The sequence below is a fragment of the Microcaecilia unicolor genome, chromosome 8 (genome assembly GCF_901765095.1).
Source record: "Microcaecilia unicolor chromosome 8, aMicUni1.1, whole genome shotgun sequence".
NCBI classification, from domain to species: Eukaryota; Metazoa; Chordata; class Amphibia; order Gymnophiona; family Siphonopidae; genus Microcaecilia; species Microcaecilia unicolor.
This window is the reverse complement of record NC_044038.1, coordinates 16728930-16750792: the sequence shown is the minus strand read 5'-3', so window position 1 is coordinate 16750792 and position 21863 is coordinate 16728930. Positions and strand designations below refer to the sequence as shown.

At 42.5% G+C, this 21863-nt stretch overlaps 1 protein-coding gene across 2 annotated transcripts in view; it reads left to right on the top strand.

Annotated features, from left to right (window-relative positions):
* The window catches only part of LOC115476519 (kinesin-like protein KIF19), a 128067-nt gene that overhangs the window by 38529 nt on the left and 67675 nt on the right, over positions 1 to 21863 (top strand). For both annotated transcript variants that reach the window (XM_030212933.1, XM_030212934.1), the window contains 4 exons: positions 7696 to 7818; positions 15821 to 15974; positions 19847 to 20021; positions 20690 to 20885. In XM_030212933.1, the coding sequence (XP_030068793.1) occupies positions 7696 to 7818; positions 15821 to 15974; positions 19847 to 20021; positions 20690 to 20885 (648 nt within the window). The remainder of the gene's footprint in view (positions 1 to 7695; positions 7819 to 15820; positions 15975 to 19846; positions 20022 to 20689; positions 20886 to 21863) is intronic.

Genomic DNA, 21863 nt, shown 5'->3' with positions numbered 1-21863 from the left:
GTGGGGCCGTCGGACTGGAGTGGGCCTGTGGAACTCAGATGGACGGGAGTGGAGGGAGGGAGGGAAGGAGGTAGGGGGTCATGGAACTCGAGGGGGCGATTGTTTACTCACCTTCGGTGGCTGCAGCTGGGTTCCCTTCCCTCTCACTTCCCATTGGTCCGCCCTGTGACATCATCCCCAGGGCAGACCAATGGGAATTGTGTTACGAACCCAGGCATCTAGACGGAGGTGCAAATTATTATATAGGAAGTGCCACATTTAGGTGAATGCATTTATGCCTGCTATTGACATGGGTAAAGTGGGATCACCCAAATATTGGTGTGTAAATGCTGATATATGCTAGTATTCTATAACAAAATCTAGGTGCCCAGATTCCACTATAAAATTAGCACTTAGGGCACTACATCTTGACGCCTAACTTGTGGTACCCTGTTGTTAGACAACATACACATATGCATGTGATGCTGTGAGTGAGGGTTGAGGGTGGGCCTTGAAACTAACACAGCTGGACAAGGTTGTAAAATAAGGCTTCCAAGTCTTCAGATGAAAAGGTTGGCTTACTACCTCAGACAGGTCACAGTAGCTAAATGTATGTCATAAAGGTGTATGCTGGGGCTTCAGTTCTTCCTTCCCTGACCCTGTCTTTTATATTTCCTGGTTTCTGTCCTGTTGTCTCCACCCACCTCATTTCTTCTCTAGGCGGGACTAGTAGTTTTAATGTGGTTCAGACTATTTGAGGGACTACTCTTAAGGGTGAGGGGCAGCGTTCTATAAACCCCCTCACATACCCTCCCCCTTAGCTCATCCCTGCCCGGTTGAGTGCCTGCCATATGAGGGTCCACCTCCTGAGACAAAAAGTCAGCCTTAGCATGCTCTTAGCCCACTGATTGTTTCACCAGATAGCTAAGGGCTGGAGGCTAATGAACAGCATGATATGTGCATTGCCACCCACTAAAGGGGTTGATGGTCAGTGACCAGCAGGCAGTGTTGCTGCAACAAATATTGGAACGTTTCAAGGACTCACTTGACAGTAGAGCTTCATTCTCAATCAGGGTCCACATCAACCGGTAGCAGTGTAGGGAAAGCCTTAGTCATTTTCCTCAATAACAGAGGTTTCAACAAGGACACGTGAAAGGTTTTGTGAATCCGCAGATTAGCTGGGAGTTTTAGTTGGTACGTGACAGGGCCAGTGACAGATCACTGGGTATAGCCCAATGAAGCGAGGTGCAAATTGGGCTGAAGGCGTTTTAAGGCACAGATTCTGTGTGGAAAGCCTTACCAGGCCCCCTATCTGGAAGTGGGGCACAGGGTGTCTCTTTTTGTTGGCCTGTTGTTTGAATCTCTGGGTCATCTGGAGGTCCTGGGTGGTCTTCCAGATCTGAGAAAGCGAGGTGATAGTCTTTGCAACTGCAGGTACTTCTGGGGCCAGGGGTACAGGCATAGGTACCCGGGGGAGTTGGCCAAAGACAATCCAAAAGGAGAGGCCCCGGTGGACGCACTAATATGATTATTATGACAGAACTCTTCCCATTGTAACAGCTGAGATCAGTTGTCCTGTAGGACAGAGACATAGGCTCGTAAGAAGGCCTTCAGACTCTGATTAATTCTCTCAGTATCGAGGCCCATTGGAGCAGCCCAAGCTTGAGGCAGCCCAAGTTACAGAAGATGTGACTGGACTATGCATTCCAACTCATTCCCATCAGATGTTGAGTTGAAATGCACTTAGACACTTCTATCACTGTAGAGAATGGGTAGTTGAACTGATTGATCCACTAAAGCAGTGGGTCAGGGGGTCCTCTAGGTGTTTTTCTTGAGGCTGCTCTAGCATCAAGTTCTGCAGAGGTTTCTTGACAGTCCATTCGACTAGGTGAGTAATGCCTTCTACAGCCTTGTACAGCAGAGGCTGTCATGGTTTCCCTACAGATCTTTATAAGGTAGCTTTGGGTCATTGTTGCATTCAGTCTCTAAGCACTATGGACTTAAGGTTCTTGCCTGAGAAAATGCAGCTTTTGGGCAGGAGTGCTTAGAACTGATGTTTCATATTCTCACCCAGAGTACTGGTTACATCCCATCTGTTCTGGACTGGTCAGGTGGATGATAAAGAAAGATCAATTTGGTTTTACCTTCTAATTTTCTTTCCTTGAGGCCAGAATCCCGCCATGGCCTATTGTTTCTTTCATTGAAATTTATTGCTCATGAAGTTTTGTGCTTAGTTGTATGTCAATGGGTCATTTGGTGTCTTCCCCCACCCCCCACCCCCACTCCTCGAGTATGAGGTTATATTTCCATGGGAGCTTTGGACCTCTATGTCCTCCCTGAAATTCTTTGAGTATGGGTTGTTTTCATTTGTTTTGTTACAGACATATAGGAAGACATGGCACCCTATATAGGGTAGAGCTTAAAAACCTTTGTTCTCTGTCTTTATCTGCTGGTGGAAGGGCATAACCCTTGTGATTTGACTGGTTTGGTGGAACTCAAGTTTAGAAAATGAACAGGTAAGACCAAATTTCTCCTTGTATGCATATAAAAGGACCCTTATAAAACTACCCTATGCAGAAAAAGTACAAATGGTGACAAGAAGATGTACTTTTTCATGATCTGAGGTAGGTGTGTTTTGGGGAGAAATTTGGGCATCGTGCAGGCAGAATCACAAACTGCATAGGAGTCGTCAGCGCAGAAAAGGCACAAAAACTGAGTTCAGGATGTAAGACAAGCCAGGGAAGGGGTGAAAGAATACTAGGGACTGTAATATTTTTCTAGTGTTTGTTTAATATACACTTTGTGACAAAATGGTGACTTTTCCAGCATATGAATTATAAGAATATTTCATGAAATATGTTTCTCTAGTTTGGCCACCAGATGGTGGGTGTTTTATGTTTAAAGCTGTTACAGAGAAATGATTGTTCCTTCTTTAATTTAACACAAAGAGGAAGTAACCTACAGTGATGTGGCCAGCTACTTTTAGAAAATGTTGTTCTGGGCTTTGGCTCAGGAGCTCAAATTCAGTCAGAAAATACTGGATTGGAAATACAGTTTGGAAGTAGAGTCTTTACAGAGAAATATAAACACTCTGGTTTCAGTCAAGCTACCTAACGTTTAATTATTCGCTACATGGAGAAAAGAGTCCTCAGAAACCCTCAGAACACATTGTTAACCACCAGCAAATGTCTTATGCTGGTATCAAGTTTTTATCATTGGACTCAAAAAAAATTCCTTAAGTCTTTAAAATGTTTATGTATTTTTTTCTAATAATTTTTAAACATTCTTGTGTCGCAAAATTCAAAATTGACGTGATGATTAATAATGAACATCAAAGGAAATGATGTTTATTCACAAAAGGACAGCAAGTAACTCTTCTTTAATATTAGTTTTTAAGGAAACAGCACTTAGCATCAGTTCAACATATTTTACTTATCTCACGGCTTCATTAGGAGCGTTCTGCCTTACAGTTCAAATATCGCCACTTTTTCACATCACCATTGTTTTCAACTTTTTCTAAAAATAGAAAAAAAACTTGTAAGTTCAAAAAAGCTTGTTTAAACGACTCACAGGGTTCAATGTCCACCTTCCCAGTTTACATACTTCCAGCTTCTAAACACTTTTTCAAAATGGCGTTCTTACATCACACGTCACTCTCATACCTATGTTTACTAAGGTGCGCTATGGGCGCATTAGCGTTTTTAACTCGTGTAAATGGTTTACGCGCATTAAACACTAATGAGCCCATAGAAATTTAAGGACTCATTAGAAACGCTAATGCACCTTAGTAAACATACCTCGCAGTATTTAAAGCGCAGCATGATGCTGACATCAAAAAGTTGTCAGTGTTCTAAAATGAATCTTTTTATATAGAAAAACTTTTTCACCACAGATGTATTAATAAAAAGCATGCCAATCAATGTTACTATTTAACCCTGCAGGTTCAAGTGTCTTTAATTCAAATATCCACTTCTTTTCTCTCTGTTGAAGTTTCAATTTCCGGTCACCTTCTCTTCTCATTGGTTGCACTTTCTCTAAAACACATCATTTCAGATCATCAAAGGAATGATGCTTTAATATACAATGTTCCACCATCGGTTCTTTCTTATTCATCCTATTGATATTGGACCTGTGTTCTAACATTCATACCTTAAATATTCGTGTAGTCATTCCCACGTATAATTTATTGCATGGACAACGAATTACATATACTGCATAATCTATCAAACAGTTGGTATATCTCTTCAAACTCTATGTTTTCCCATTGATTATGTCATCAAAAATCTTCATCTGTAGTGTAATTTTGCAAATCAAACATGTTCCATATTTATAATGTCCCAAAGTGTTACATATGTGTTTATCTGATGTATCAGATATATCAGCTGGACTTAATTTCTCCTTCAAGTTCTTTCCCCTCACAGAAGCAATCCTCAAGTTGACATTATGAAACATTGGATGCGATTCTATTATGTTCCTACAATTTCTTACCATTTTTGCTATGTTAGAGCTTGATGCATTGTATTTCATCACCATAGTACATGTATCATCACATTTAAATTTAGAAAGAGGACCTGCTAGTAAAAGCTCCCTACTGTTGTATTTTGCTCTCTTGTAGGCTCTTTGAAGTATCCTCTATCCAGTTTCTTCATCAAATCTTTTGCTTGTCTTTTGTACATTCTATTATCAGAACAGACTCTAAGAATTCTTAACATTTGTGATAGAGGTAAGCTGTTTTTTTAGATGTACAGTATGACAACTAGAATTATGCAAAAAAAAGTATGCCTATCCATCGTCTTTTCAAAAATGTGCGTGGAAAAACTTGTATTTTAAAAATATTTAAAAATTATTAGAAAACAATACATAAAGAATTAAAAAAACTTAAGGAGTTTTGTTGAGTCCAATGATAGAAACTTGATACCAGCATAAGACATTTGCTGGTGGTTAATCCCAGAATGTGTTCTGAGGGTTTCTGAGGACTCTTCTCTTTGTAACGAATAAATCTTAAACATTAGGTAGCTTGATTGAAACTGGAATGTTTAGAATTGTTAGTATATATTTACCACATTTTCACTCCAGTACAAGCCACATTGTGTACAGTGTTGTTTGAATAACCTCTTTACTGAGACCTGTGAGCAGTTATATTCTGTAACTTGTGAGCAGCTGTATTTCCTGTACTTCCCAGGCACTACCAGGTAGTGATAAAATGTTTAGTTTTATAATTGATCCTTATTCAGTTACCTGTTATTTGCCTGTTAGTTTCCATCTGTTTTTGTAGTTCACTGTTCAATATTTTTTATGACAATAAACCTTTTTTTAGTTAAGACTCTGCTCGTTTGGACTGACCAAGAATCCTGGTGGTTTGTGTGTTGGGTTTGCGAGTGCTTTCTAGGAATTGTGGGACCACTGGGAGTGTGGCCCCAGTAATCTAGAAATCACCAGAGATAACTTGAGAGCAGGAGACTTGTCCAGAGGTGGTTGGAACCCAGTCAGTGAGAGGAGGATGCTAGTGTAGAGCACATGCCCAGAGATCTGATGTTTGCTAAGACTATACTACTACTACTACTATTTATCATTTCTATAGTGCTACAAAGCATACGCAGCGCTGTACACCATACACAAAAAGACAGTCCCTGCTCAAAGAGCTTACAATCTAGATAAGACAGGTAAACAGACAGAACAAATAAGGGTAAAGGAATAAATAGGTAAGGATAAGGACAGGGCAAGTGAGTAATGGTTAGGACTCAAAAGCAGTGGTAAAAGAGGTGGGCTTTAAGTTTGGACTTGAAAATGGCCAAAGACAGGGCTAGACGCACAGGTTCAGGAAGTCTATTCCAGGCGTGAGGAGCAGCAAGACAAAAGGAACGGAGTCTAGAATTAGCAGTAGAGGAGAAGGGGACGGATAAGAGAGATTTATACCTGGTATATCTAATCCCAGGCATTGATGTTGAGATGCACTGCATGAAAAAGCTGTAAATAACATAGTAACGTGGAAGGGCATACTTGAACGTCGCCGGCGAAATAGATCGCCGGCGATCTATTTTTGCAGTGGCACAACAGCTGGCCGGAACCGTATTATCGAAAAAGATGGCTGGCCATCTTTTTTTTCGAAATTATGGTTTAGCCCGGCCAAATGCCAGAGTTCGCCGGGTTTGAGATGGCCGGTTTTGTTTTTCAGCAATAATGGAAAAAAATGCCGGCCATCTCAAACCCGGTGAAATCCAAGGCATTTGGTTGTGGGAGGAGCCAGCATTTGTAATGCACTGGTCCCCCTCACATGCCAGGGCACCCTAGGGGCACTTCTGAAACTGTTTAAAAAATACAAAAAAAGCTCCCAGGTGCATAGCTCCCTTACCTTGGGTGCTGAGCCCCCCAAATCCCCCCCAAACCCACTCCCCATACCTCTACACCATTACCATAGCCCTTATGGGTGAAGGGGGGCACCTGCATGTGGGTACAGTGGGTTTTGGGGGGGTTTGGAGGGCTCAGCACTTAGCACCACAAGTGTAACAGGTAGGGGGGGGGATGGACCTGGGTCTGCCTGCCTGAAGTGCACTGCACCCATTAAAAACTGCTCAAGGGACTTGCATACTGCTGTCAGGGAGCTGGGTATGACATTTGAGGCTGGCATACAGGCTGGCAAGAAAGTGCTTTGTTTTTATTTTTTTCGTGTGGGAGGGGGTTGGTGACCACTGGGGGACTACGGGGAGGTCATCCCCCATTCCCTCCAGTGGTCATCTGGTCAGTTGGGGCACCTTTTTGAGGCTTGGTTGTGAAAATAAAAGGACCAAGTAAAGCCGACGAACTACTGCTTAACGCCGCTTTTTTTCCATTTTCCATGAAAGCCGGCCATCTGGTAGCCACGCCCATGCCTGCCCATGTCCCGCCTTCGCTTCGCCGGCGACACGCCCCTTTGAGCTTTCGCCGGCGAGGCGACGGGAAAGCGGCGATGCTGTCAAAAAAGCAGCTTTCGATTATACCGATTTCGCCGCTTTTCCGAGATTGCCGGCCATCTCCCGATTTATGTCGGAAGATGGCTGGCGATCACTTTCGAAAATGAGCTGGATAGTAACATAGTAGATGACGGCAGAAAAAGACCTGCACGGTCCATCTAGTCTGCCCAACAAGATAAACTCATATGTGCTACTTCTTGTGCATACCTTACCTTGATTTGTATCTGCCATTTTCAGGGCACAGACCGTAGAAGTCTTGCCCAGCACTAGCCCCGCCTCCCAAACACCAGCCCCGCCTCCCAATCTCGGCTAAGCTTCTGAGGATCCATTCCTTCTGAACAGGATTCCTTTATGTTTATCCCACGCAAGCTTGAATTCCGCTGCCGTTTTCAAGCATGCGTGGGATAAACATAAAGGAATCCTGTTCAGAAGGAATGGATCCTCAGAATCTTAGCCGAGATTGGGAGGCGGGGCTGGTGTTTGGGAGGCGGGGCTAGTGCTGGGCAAGACTTCTAAGTAAGTCTTTTTTCATTCCACAACAATCTAATCTTCTTTTCATATATCTTATATTAGCAAATATTTGTTTCCTTGGTTAGAAAATACTTTCATAAACTATTGAATATGGGAGTAGAAAATAATATAAGGGCGTCAAGACTGAGGTTTTCAGGGTCCTGAATTGAATGGCTATCATGTAGGTCTCTACTGATTATAAGTAGGCTGTAATCTTTATTCTTCTTCCGAGTAATGAAACCATTATGTTCCTTAGGATTCTTTAGGGGGAAACAGCAGAACAGTTATGATTGCCCACATCAGTCCTGCCAGCACCTACTTTGAAGAATCTAGAACAACACTAATCTATGCATACAGAGCAAAGAACATCAAGACTAGAGTAAGTGAACAAGAAAAAGGAAGGCACTGATTTTTGGAGGATAAAATGACTGATTAGGGAGAAAGAAAAACTTTTGAATTTGTGCTAAAACTCATCGTAACATTTTTTTTTTTTTTTTAGAATCCATATGCTAAAGAAACTTAACATGCTTTTAAACCTGCACTTAATGGATAATTCCATAAAATGTTTAGCATTTTAAACACACAGCTGTAGCTTCTGATGATAGCATCTATACCTAAATAATATGAGACTATGACAAAAATATGATCAGGTAAATTATCGAAATAATTTTCATCCAGATATTCAGTGGGATTTACCAGAATAAGTCTGTTGCTAAGTATATCCAAATAAAGATGGAGAACTTATTTGTTTATTTTATTTCCTTTAGTCCTACCAGGTCAGTTCAGGGCGCGGTACAGCCTGAGATGTTCAATATTTCATCTGACAAAGCAATGAAGAATAGTTCTTTCCCTCTGAATTACAAGTTGAATAACATACCTAAATCTAAAATATCAGCTTTGAAAATAGAAGAAGAAATTTCTGTAACATAGTAACATTTCCAAGAAACAAATCTGAGAAACAGAATATTAATTTCTAAGTATATACAAATTGACTGGAATAGTTTCTCGACTAGTCTGGTAGGATTAAAGGAAAGAAAATTAACAAGTAAGAATTAGGGCTGCACATTAATTGCTGTTAATGTTGTGATTAATGCGTTATTTATTAATTGCAATTTTAAAAATGAATCATGACTAATAAAATTAATCGTGCTGCATCTCCTATCAGTCTCTCCCCCTCTCTCCTCTCCACAGTGCACGGTCAGGCATCTTCCTCCATGCTCCTTCCCCCACCCACAGTTTAACACCTCCTCCTTTCAGTCACTTCCTCCTTCTGGGATACTCATACAGAGAGTGTAGTCTGCTTCTGAGCTTTCTCTCTCACCCAACATGCTCCTTCTGATGCAACTTCCTGTTTCCACAGGGGTGAGAAGTGGAGGGAGAGATGCTAGAGCATGCACTGGTGGAGGGGAAGGGAAGGAGAGAGGGGGATATATCGATATGAGGGAGGAGAGTGGAGGAAGAGCTACTGGACTGTGCATGGAGGGAGAAGGTGGTGGGAGAGAAAGATGGAAAGAGAGATAATAGAGCAGGGTGTGGAGGTGAGGGAGAGAAAGTTGCTGGCTAGTGGGTGGGAGAGAATGATGGAGAGAGAAGTGCTGCACAACAGGTGGGAGGGAAAAGAGAGGGAACGGTGTTAGATTTATTTTATTTATTTATTAGGATTTATTTACTGCCTTTTTGAAAGAATTCACTCAAGGTGTTGTACAGTAAGAATAAATCAAACATAAGCAACAGACAATTACAGCAGTAAAAATATTCAAATAACAATATAAAGTTTAGCATAGTATACTACTTACAATGTCAACGCGATATGTAATAGAACATTTTAATAGACAGCATAGGATATAAGCAAAGATGGAGCATATAGATAGGTAAGAGAGTTGTCCCTGATGGGGAGAATAGCCCTTGTGAAAATGGTTATGTTGCCCAAGGTTCTTTATCCCCTACAAGTAGCTCCTATTTGGCTCCTACGGAAGGAGGAGCGATTGTTTCGCTCTATAATCCGCTCTTTTATTTGGCATGGGAAGGGAGCAAGGATAGGACACCAGAAATTAGTATATAGCAAGGGGGCCGGGGGTCTGGGATTACCTGACCTGCGCATCTATAATGTCGCAGCACTAATGCGGTTTATCTTTGAAGGGTTGGCAGATCACTACCGGTTCTTGCCGCAAGGAGGGTTGGAAGACTGGAGCCGACCGTGGTCTTTTGTAAACTTGATTCATATGCGGACAAATACGAATCCGCAATTAGTGAGCAAATTGGCTTTCCTGAGACCATTCAGGAGGGCCTGGGTCTGGTGGAGAGGACATCAAGATCGATCACCTGACGCGTCTCCCTTCTTGGGCCTTGTGGGCAATGCGGATTTCCCAGCGGGCATGGGATACTCGATGTTTACTAAATGGCAACAGAACGGGTGTAGAATACTGGGTCACCTTTTAGTAGAGGGCGGGGATAACATAGAGTCTTTTGATCAAATAAAAGAGAGATGGGATATCCCTAACAACAACATGTTGCATTATATACAGGTGAGACATTATCAATCTTCCCTTAAGGGGAAATATGGGGACCAGTGGACGTGGGGCCTATTGGATAAGATTCTGCTTCGCACTCCATTTAAAGTAAACAGCATCTCCACGTGGTATAAGATTCTACAAATGCACACTCCAACAGGGGGGATGGAACGGTTGATAGAGCAGTGGAACAAGAAATTGAATACGAAATACACAATTCAAACATTCAATCGGCTTTTTAACACATTATATGCCATGGTCAAGACAGCAGATTTACAGGAAACGCAGTATAAAATAATGCACAGAGCTTATATTACCAAAGCTAAAGGGGCAGCTATGGGTTTATGGGGAGATGGACAATGTGACAGATGCCGCCGGGGAGGGGGTACCTTTCTCCACTCTTTTTTGGAGTGCTCGAGCCTATCTATCTGGAATGAGGCATTTCAAATAATACATCAGGTCACTCACAAGCAGATAGAGTGGGACTATACAACATTACTACTGGGAGATCAAACTCTTTTGTTGACACAGGGCCTATTGCAACTATACAGGAGATTCATATATATGACATTACTGCTAGTCAAAAAGACTATTTTGCAATTTTGGACCTCCGCTGAGAGTGTACCAATTGAAGCCTGGAAGACCAGGATGCAGGAAGTCGGCAAATATGAAAGCCGGATCTATGCCAAATCTCTAAAATCCATAAACAAGCAATATTCGAAGGTGTGGACAGATTGTTTACAGCAGTTAGGGTAAAAAGGGAAGGGGGCGGGGATGGGATGGGAGGGAAGGAGGCAGGGTGTGTTTCTGAAGTGACTGGTGTGAGAAGGAATGGGAGGGAATGGGATGTTTGAGATGAATGGATAGGGGGTATTTTAAAAAGCCGACACGTTTATGGCATTACAAAACCTAAGTTGTTAAATCTTTGTTTATTATTGGATGCTGTTCAGGCTATCTACTGTACGGAATTGCTTTTGATACTACCTGCAACATTGTAGATGTGCCTATGTATCGCATTGGTGACAATAAAAATTAATTAAAAAAAAAAAAAAAAAAGATAGGTAAGAGAGTAAGAGGAGTTAGAAAATAAGGTGACTAATTTAAAGAAGGTTGCACATGAGGTCAGAGAGATGATTAAATGTTAGCTAAGGGACGAGTGGATAAACTTGACCTGCTGCAGTATGTGCAACCTGTGTCACTCCTTGTGTGTCTGTGAGAGACTAAGAAGTTAGTTACTTTTTCCATTAAAGGCCTGGTTGAAGAGTCAAGCTTTCACTCACTTTCTGAAGTAGAGATAGTAAGAAGGGGTGTGTGTGTGTCCCTTTCCCTCAGTGTCTCTTTGTCCCTTTCTGGGTTTACTGAATTCTTTTCACACACACAGGCCTATGATATAATTTGGTTTGCTTTGATCCTATGTCTCCTGATTCACCAAGGAAGTGTGAATTTTTGTGAACTAGCACAGTTTATGGAGACAGTGGTTTTATTTTTATTGTTTTCCTGTGCAGGTTCTGGTTTGTTTTATTGCTCGGAAGCACGGGTTTGGAGGTTAGAAGAGAGAAAGGGAAGAAGAGAGAGAGATAATGGTTCTTGGGGATACAGGAGGGCAGAAGGGAGGGAAGGAGAGAAGAAAAAGAAAAGGGAGAGAAGTTGGAGGGGCTGGAAGGAAGGAAAGAAAAGAGAAATATTTGAGGAGAAGGAGGGAGGGAAGAAAGAGCGAGAGAGATAATGGACCTGGGGTGGAGGGAGGGAGGAAGGGAAGAGAGAGAGAGAGAGAGGTGTCAGGTAATGTCCTATTGTGGATTAAAAACTGGTTGAAGGATAGGAAACAGAGAGTGGGGTTAAATGGGCAGTATTCACAATGGAGAAGGGTAGTTAGTGGGGTTCCTCAGGGGTCAGTGCTAGGACCGTTGCTCTTTAATATATTTATAAATGATTTAGAGATGGGAGTAACTAACAAATTAAATTTGTTGATGACACAAAGTTATTCAAAGTCATTAACTCGTGAGAGGATTGTGAAAAATTACAGAAGGACCTTACGAGACTGGGCGGCTAAATGGCAGATGACGTTTAATGTGAACAAGTGTAAGGTGATGCATGTGGGAAAAAAGAACCCGAATTATAGCTACGTCATGCAAGGTGAAGCGTCTGTTCATGCTTTCCAAAAATAGTAGGACTAGGGGCATGCGATGAAACTACAGTGTAGTTCATTTAAAACATTTGGGAAGCTTGCCAGGTGCCCTTGACCTGGATTGGCCACTGTCGGGGACAGGATGCTGGACTTGATGGGCCTTTGGTCTTTTCCCAGTATGGCATTACTTATGTACTTATGTAAGGGTTCACTTCAGTGCAATTGGCACATCACCATGTTGAGGGCAAGTCTATCTCTGTACAGCCTCTAGTTGTTCAGTTTATGCAAGGTTTGCTGTTGACCAGGCCCCCTCTCAGACCTCCCGCTGTGTCATAGGACTTCAACATTGAAGTCCTCACCCAGCTGATGAAAGCTCCATTTGTTAAGCTGAATATCTGCCACCTGAAGTTTCTGACTGGAAGGTTTTGTTTTTGGTGGTGGTTACTTCAGAGTGCAGAGTCCAGAGAGCTTCAGGCCCTAGTAGCTGATCCACCTTACACAAGGTTTCATCATAACAAAGTGGTTCTTCGCATCCACTAAGTTCCCTCCTAAGGTAGTATTGAAGTTCCATCTTAACCAATCAATTTTTCTGCCAACATTCTTCACAAAACCTCATGCCCATCCTGGTGAAAGCACAATGAACAACTTGGACTTCAAGCAAACCTTGGCTTGCTATCTGCAGCACACTATAGCCCATAGACAGTCCACCCAGATTCTTGTTTCTTTTGACCCAAACAGGATGGGAGCAGCCATCAGTAAACACACTTTATCCAAAGGCTAGCAGACTTGCATCTCTTTCACATATGCCCAGGCTGGCCTCCACTGAGGAGATCTGCAGGGCTGCAACATCATTGTCAGTTCATACATTCACATCACATTACTGCCTTGAGCTGGATTCAGTCAGACAGTTCTGCAGAATTTTGCATCTAAAATCCAACTATACCCTCCTAGGCCCATTTTATTCTGTTCCAGGCTTCACCTACATAATAGGACTGTCTATAAGTTATAATATAATTGGTAGTGGTATTGCCTTGCCTGTTGCAAATCCCTATTGTCCATTGTTTATTGTTTTTGCAGAGCCTGTTAGCTAGGGATTCCCACATGTGAAAATATCATGCCCTGCTTGTCCTTGGAGAAAGTGCTCACCTGTAGAAGATGTTCTCCAAGGACAGCATGACATATATTCTCACATACCCTCCCACCTCCCCTAGGAGTTGAATCTAAAAGGTTAGCATGGGGGGGGGGGGGTAGTTCTAAAACCTCATGGAAGAGAAGCATACCATGTGTGAGGGACTCATTGGTATAGTGAAGAACACTGCCTCACTGATACTGGAATTAAACCACCTTACAGCAGGGGGTGCAACTACTACTACTATTTAGCATTTTTATAGCGCTGCAAGGCTTACGCAGCGCTGCACAAACATAGAAGAAAGACAGTCCCTGCTCAAAGAGCTTACAATCTAATAGACAAAAAATAAAGTAAGCAAATCAAATCAATTAATGTGTACAGGAAGGAGGAGAGGAGGGTAGGTGGAGGCGAGTGGTTACGAGTCAAAAGCAATGTTAAAAAGGTGGGCTTTCAGTCTAGATTTAAAGGTGGCCAAGGATGGGGCAAGACGTAGGGGCTCAGGAAGTTTATTCCAGGCGTAGGGTGCAGCGAGACAGAAGGCGCGAAGTCTGAAGTTGGCAGTAGTGGAGAAGGGAACAGATAAGAAGGATTTATCCATGGAGCGGAGTACACGGGAAGGGGTGTAGGGAAGGACAAGTGTGGAGAGATACTGGGGAGCAGCAGTGAGTACATTTATAGGTTAGTAGAAGAAGTTTGAACAGGATGCGAAAACGGATAGGGAGCCAGTGAAGCGACTTGAGGAGAGGGGTAGTATGAGTAAAGCGACCCTGGCAGAAGACAAGACGGGCAGCAGTGTTTTGAACTGATTGGAGAGGGGAGAGGTGTCTAAGTGGGAGGCCAGCAAGAAGCAGATTGCAGTAGTCTAAACGAGAGGTGACAAGGGTGTGGATGAGGGTTTTGGTAGAGTGCTCGGAAAGAAAGGGGCGGATTTTACGGATGTTGTAAAGAAAGAAACGACAGGTCTTGGCGATCTACTGGATATGAGCAGAGAAGGAAAGAGAAGAGTCAAAGATGACCCCAAGGTTTTGAGCTGAGGAGACAGGGAGAATGAGAGAGCCATCAACAGAAATAGAAAACGGGGGGGGGGGGGGGGGGGGAGCGGGGAGGTGGGTTTGGGGGGGAAATGAGAAGCTCGGTTTTGGTCATATTTAATTTCAGGTGGTCATATTTAATTTAATTGCAAGTCACTTTAGGGTAGGTCGGACAACCCTGTTGAGTCAAGGGGCAGGGCACAGGCTGGGAGGAGTTTAAATGCCCTGAGGTTGAACAGATTGAGGAGGCCTCGAGTACAGAGTACTCCAAGGGTTTGGCAAGCAGGGCTGCAGTACCTAGGAAGAGCCTGGGGAAGAAGAGTGGCCTTATCAGAGAGTGCTACCCTGTAAGGTACAGAAGCAGAAGCAGATTACAGCCTGGTTGACTGAGTGACTTGGGAAGTCAGAGTCAGCGGTACCCAGTGTGGAATATTGAAACTGGAACGGTGGGGATTCCAGGAAGAGACAAGGTGGTTGTGTTGCCTGGTGGAGAGGCGATCAAACGTATGCCACGGGCCTAAAGAAGCAGGCCATGGGGGAGAGAGCTTATGAGTATAAGAAGTGACTTCTATCCCTGACCGGTGTAGAAAACAGGTTACACATTTCTCTGCATGTAAATAAATATTTTCTATTCACCTTTAATCCCTGTGTGACTGTTTACTAGGCCCAAGCCTATCCGCAGAGTCATGCTATCACACCATACCATTTAGCTTGCATATGTAAAAGTTTTCTTGTATCTGTTTCTTCATTTACATATACATGTGCTAATTTTAGCATACATATTAATTTTAATATGTACATGCTAATGCCTTTTCAGACCTCATTAGCATTCATATTAGGGCCTTTGCACTTAGCAATGTATTTAGTACATTGGCTGCATAGTATATAAAGCATAATTGAAATTAGTGGTAAAAAGCATAAAACGAAAGGACACTGGTAGCCATATTGTGGTACTATAAGAATAGAGGGACACTTCATTGTATTTTGATCCAGTTATTAATTAGACTGAGGTATGAGTCAACTCTGAGATATTGAGGCCGATATTGAGACCACAGGAGATAAGACTGGTTACTTCCCCCCCACCCCCCGGTTACTGAATAACCTGGAAATTCAATGCCAGGGCCATAAGTGGCCACCAGCATTGAATTTCTGGCTTTTTTGGGGGGTGCCGTAAACATAGCTGGTTAAGCTGATATTCATCGGCTGACCAGCTAAGCTATAGTGGCTAAAGATAGACCTGCTATTTACAGAGGTCTGTCTGGCCACTAAACTTAACTGGTTAGCCGATGAAAATTGGCAGTAACTGGCTATGTCATGCGTCATAGCCCTTGACCGGGCTAGTCGCTGACCAGGATACTCAGCAGCAGATAGCCGTTATCTCCTGCTGAATATTGGGGGATAGCCGGCTTCAAGGTATTTGACTGGCTAGGTGCTGTTCCTGGCCAGTTAAATACTTTTGAATATCGCCTAGTTTATGTTTTAGATTGGTTAAGTATGGAATAAAATTTTAATAAATAGAAATTGAAATAGAACAAAGAGTGATCATGTGTTTGACCTGTCATGACTTTGTTCTGACCCACTAGGTAAAACAGAACCTGCTAAATGTTTCCTACCACATTGCTCAATACACCAGCATAATTGGTGAGCTACGGAAGGAAATTGAGCGTCTTAAGGGCAAGGTGGAACAACAGGAAAAAGAGAAGAAAACGAACAGGCCTGATATTAGAAATATCCAAGGTAGACCCTGGAACTGATTCCCTTTATGTCTTTATCTTTCTATGTACCATCTGTCATTGAACCTCAGACATATTTAAATGAGAATCACCCTCGGGAACCTATAGGTCAGTATTCAAAGGAATCTAGCCAACTAAATAAAGACTTAGCTGGCTAGACCAAAATTTTTGAAAACTGACTATGCTAACCAGCTAAATTTTAGACTTCTAAATTTCACTAGGTGGATAAATTTAGCCTGTCAGATTTGGTGCGGGCATGAGGGTGTATTTAGTTTGAGGGGGAAAAGTTAGGTGGCTAAATCTAGACAGCGAAATAGCAGACCTGAATCTGGCCAGCCACCCTCTTCCTCATTGTAGTTCCACTCCCTTCCTGCCAACTTTGTACAATTATTTAAAAAATGCTCCTCACCAGATGTTAAAAACATTATAAAATTCCTCACCAGCCACCTCCACTTCATCCTGGTCTCCCACTTTTTAAACAAATATCCCTGCAATCATCTCCATCCCCTCCAGGTCTCTCTGCTGTGAGGGAAGAAAAAGTCTTGCCAGAGATATGCTCCCTACTGTCCAAAAAAGATGAACACTATAGATTCGCTGTTCCTTTTTGGAGGTGGAGGAGTGGCCTAGTGGTTAGGGTGATGGACTTTGGTCCTGGGGAACTGAGGAACTGAGTTTGATTCCCACTTCAGGCACAGGCAGCTCCTTGTGACTCTGGGCAAGTCACTTAACCCTCCATTGCCCCATGTAAGCCGCATTGAGCCTGCCATGAGTGGGAAAGCGCAGGGTACAAATGTAACAAAAATAAAATAGATACTATTGGAGATTCTACATGGAATGTTGCTACTATTGGAGATTCTACATGGAATGTTGCTATTCCACTAGCAACATTCCATGTAGAAGGCTGCGCAGGCTCACAGAAGCAGAAGCCTGCGCGGCCACATTGGTGATGTGCAAGGGCCGACTTCTACATGGTGGAGGAGTGGCCTAGTGGTTAGGGTGGTGGACTTTGGTCCTGGGGAATTGAGGAACTGAGTTTGATTCCCACTTCAGGCACAGGCAGCTCCTTGTGACTCTGGGCAAGTCACTTAACCCTCCATTGCCCCATGTAAGCCGCATTGAGCCTGCCATGAGTGGGAAAGCACGGGGTACAAATGTAACAAAAACAAAAAAAACTGACCAATTTCCGCAAACTACTGAAAACTTATCCCTTCGACAAGACTTATCACAAAGATCAGCACATGTAACTGTACAATCGTTAATATATATAGGATTGTCTTATAACGTCTTTTGCTGTAATACAACCATGTACTTCACCACCATGTAACCCTAACCCTCCATAAACCAAATGTATATTCTTTTCTACTTCCAATATCCATGACGAATTGTAAGCCACATTGAGCCTGCAAAGAGGTGGGATAATGTGGGATACAAATGCAATAAATAAATAAATTTTGATGGCATGGGCAGAGTTTATTGGGGGGTTGGGAGTGTGATCACGGGGCTTGGGGGTCTGCTTGGGGTGATTAGAATTGTGACTGGTGGGGAGCAAGGGGATGATGGATGTTGAGGGTAATAGTAAGAGAAAGGGGAGGGCCACGACATTACTACTACTACTACTATTTAGCATTTCTATAGCGCTACAAGGCGTACGCAGCGCTGCAGAAACATAGAAGAAAGACAGTCCATGCTCAAAGAGCTTACAATCTAATAGACAAGAAATAATGACATGCCACTGGACAGTCGGTAGCGCAGCTGCATTTACCACCTCACCTTGAGTTGGCGATAAATTCAGCTGCGCTATTGGCAGTCATGACAACTGCATTACCACTGGCAATTTCTAAGATTCACTTTCTGTCATCATCATTGTGGGTTTTCCTCTTCAGTGCAAGTTTTCACAAAATGTCTAACTGTCATTGCCACAGACATCTGAAGACAGGGGCATTACGTCTTTCCATATCTCATCAACTGGCTTATTTCTGGCCCTTCACAATATGCTGCACTATGGCTGTACCAAATATTCGTATTCAGTTCGATTTGGGCCCGAATAGTGCCCTGAATACATTATTCATATTCAACTAAATAGTGATTTAAATTTGAATACAAATAATCAGGGCTCTACTGTGCTGAATCCTACTGAAATAAACACTTGATCTCTGATTTCACGTTGCTTCTTTTATTATTTGTTATGTTAAAAGTTCAGTGCCCATTATTTTTATTTGGTATTTGTATTCAGCTGAATAATATTTTTCATTATTTGTATTTGACTGAATAGTAAAATATGCTACTATTTGGTACAGCTCTATAACGCACTTCACACCTTAAATATTGCCATCAACTTTCTTGAAGCATTGGGTTTTCTTATACCTGTAAATGTTGAAAAGTCCACACACTGTCCCCCACAAAGGTCCTGCAATTCATTGAGACTTACTTAGATCTACAGTAGCAACTAGCCGTTGAGCCCGTAAAAACGGGCTGGTATAGAGGTTTTCCTCCCCCCGCGGTCACCACCGCTCCCCTCCCCCCCCGCAAAGTCGCCACCGCTCCCCCCCCCCTCGAAGTCGTCGCCGCCGCCACCCCTCCACCTGGTCTGGGCCCTCTCTTCACTTCTGAACTTACAGATCCATTCGCCGAACGCAGTAACGCACATCAGCTGAGCTGCCCCTTCCTTCTCTGCCTGTGTGTGTCCCGCCCTCGCTGACATTACGTCACAGGAGGGCGGGGCCACAGGCAAAGAAGGAAGGGCTCACTGCAGCTCAGCTGATGTGCGTTGCTGCGTTCGGCGAATGGATCTGTAAGTTCAGAAGGGAAGAGAGGGCCCGGGCCGGGTGGAGGGGTGGCGGCGGCGACTCCGAGTGGGGGGGGGGAAGCGGTAGCAACCTCGGCGGCGCAGTTTCCCTCTCTGTCCCGCCCCCCCCCCCTTCATCACGTATTGACGCGGGGGCGGGACAGAGAGGGAAGTCTCTACTGCGCATTTGCGAGTGAGTACAGTCACTCGCCGTTTATATGTTTGATTGCCTTTTTTTTGCCAGAGAACAATCCGTTCAGTTTTTCACAAACAGATTGTCATACATGCACTAGGCTTAAGCTCACATCTTTCTACAACTTGTGGGCCGCAATGCCTCGTGTCGTTCACTTATCCAGAATGTCCATTCATCAACTCCAGTGGCATCTAAAATGACATTGGAACCAACATCTTCAGCCACTCAGCAAGAAAGTTCCAGTAACAAACAGGATACTCTCGTCACTGAAATGGTGGATCAGTCTCGAATCTCACTATAGGATGCTCTTTCCAACTCCAACTTCCACAACTAACTTTAACAACGAATACATCCACTACAGACTGGGGTGCTCATCTTTTCCACTTAAAGATTCAAAGCCATATGAGCGAAATCGCCATACATGGATTACAAAAGCTATAATATAGTATTTTTAACCAAACATTCATGAGTAAACTTTAGGAGTGAATTTGACTTAAGAAATTTCCTTGTATGACAATATATAAGTTGAACTTATAAGTCTGAAAAAGTTCAGTATAATTTAAATAAAGTTCCCTGGTAATGAAATGAACTGATTATCTAACTTACTCTATAATTTACTCTATCATTTATGAACTTTAATGCAACACCACTTTGTATTTCTCATTCCGGAAATGGCGATCGCCATTACGGCATAATGTAAGCCACATTGAGCCTGCAAAAAGGTGGGAAAATGTGGGATACAAATGCAACAACTAAATAAAATAAAAATAAATAAACTTCAGAAAAGTGGTTTTAATTCCCCACATATGCTGCAAACGTTACAGACTACTCCAGATTGTCCCTTCATTAGTGTTGAATGCTGAATAATGATGAAAAGTCTCTATTATGTTTTTCCCAGCGGAAGTGCAACAGGATTCTCAGGCATATAGCCGGCAAGAGATGAACAAGCTGCGGGATCAGTTGATGAGTGCATTTAAAGAGCAGATGGAGATGCGTCATAGTCTAATGGAGCTGGAAAACACTAACATAGAACTGCATATCGACACTTCTAGGCATCTTCTAATCATTGCTGAGTATGTACAGTATTATTCAGGCACTTTTTTATTCCTATAAGAACAAATTGTTTTGATATTCCACTTTCTACACATCACATTTGTCTACTGATAGCCTGAGTTAACTCTCTCCTAACAGTTTGCCTTGTGCTGTGCAGTGTTTAGTTGTGATTGCATGCTATCCTGCATTGTGTGTTTTTTCTAGCAGAGTATGCAGTGTGCATGAGACTCTTCTTTGCTCATTTTTGATTTCAGCATGTACTTTCTTGACTCATGTGTAATCATATTAAAAACATTTTTTTGTTATTAGTGGAAATATTGGAGATATATGTGTAAAGGAAAGTTATCTTTTGAGAATAGATTCCTTGATGATGGCTTATTGCTATTGTAAGTAAGATGTAAGTTCTGGGCCAATCTAATTCCACTTCTGAATGAAACTATTTTGATCTCAGTGTTTTAGTGAAATCTTTATGTAGAATGACTCTCATTTTCTTTGCTTCTGAAAGCAGCCTGTATGATTTGCAAATCTTATAGTGTATTCATCAGTGCTACTGGGAGAATGCTGTTAAGCATTAGATCATGCAGAAATACTGGACAGTAATTGGCCTAAAGTATTTTTACTAGTATAGAGCGTTAATATTTTAATTACAGTGGATTAATAGCTTTGACTACTGAATTTATATTTACAGCTGGGAGAGAGAGAAAGCTCAACGGGCCCAGAAATGTCATGAGGATCGAACAAATGAAAAGGGAGAAGAAGACATGGAAGCAGACAGAGGAATGGAAGAGGAGGATGTGGATTCCCCAGAGCCCCATGAGGTTGCAGTAGCAAGAGAAGAAATTAACATGTTACTGGCTGAACAACGGAAAACTGCCACCCAAAAGGTAGTGAAGTCAACCATTTTTTTCTTAACCTATGCATTTAGAGGAAGCAACAGTATCTTTATGCTGTACTAATGATATTTGTATACTTCCAAATAAGTTTGTATAAACTAAACATATATATCATAATATAACATTGAAAAACTGTTCTTGGTATGTGCATTTTTAAGCTCTAGGCTTTCTTTAATGTGGGAATAGTTACAAGTAACCTAGACCACTGAGCACAGTTGTTCCATAGTAGCACAAAGTTTATTTACACATATCCCTTCCCAGAAAGAAAAATAGGGGCTTTTTTTTTATATTATTTTTTTTATTATTTTGTTTTCTTTACAAATCTGTTTCTCCATCTGCAAGCAGAGATTATGCAGCCACACTTCCTGGTGACATTATCAGGACAGATCCCTACAAATATTTGCTCTCCCAGAGCTCAGAAAATCCTAGGTAGTTTTCATGAGCGTGTGCAGGGGTTCCTGTGCTGGCACAGTTCCCCCTGCTCACTAACTAGTAGGTCATTTTGCTTAGATGCTTTTTTGCTCTCCTCACATGAAAAAAGAAAGAAGTGGCCACCTTTGTAATTAAAGGAAAGCCATAAAAAAGCCCAGAAACATGAGAACCCAGTGTATCCTCCTAAGGCACCCATGGACTCACCTGACCAGGCCTACCCTGGTGGGGTCAATGCTCAGTCCTCCTTCCCACCATGGCACAAAGGTGAGACTGCCACAGCTTCAAGCCAACAATGGGGTTCACCCAGTATGCTGAAACGCTGTCTTTTTTTTTTTTTTTTTATAAGGAGCAATTCCTCCCCTGTCTGTTACAGCCAGCACAGACCCTGTGTCCTTTCATAGCACCAACCAGAGAGACAAAACTCCTAATGGAAAACATTTAAAGGAGCTATGTCAAACATTTCAACTCAGTCCTGTGAATCTCTGTACCAGTGAAGGTGACCATATTCAGTACAAGAGGTTTTTATGTTTGTTTGTT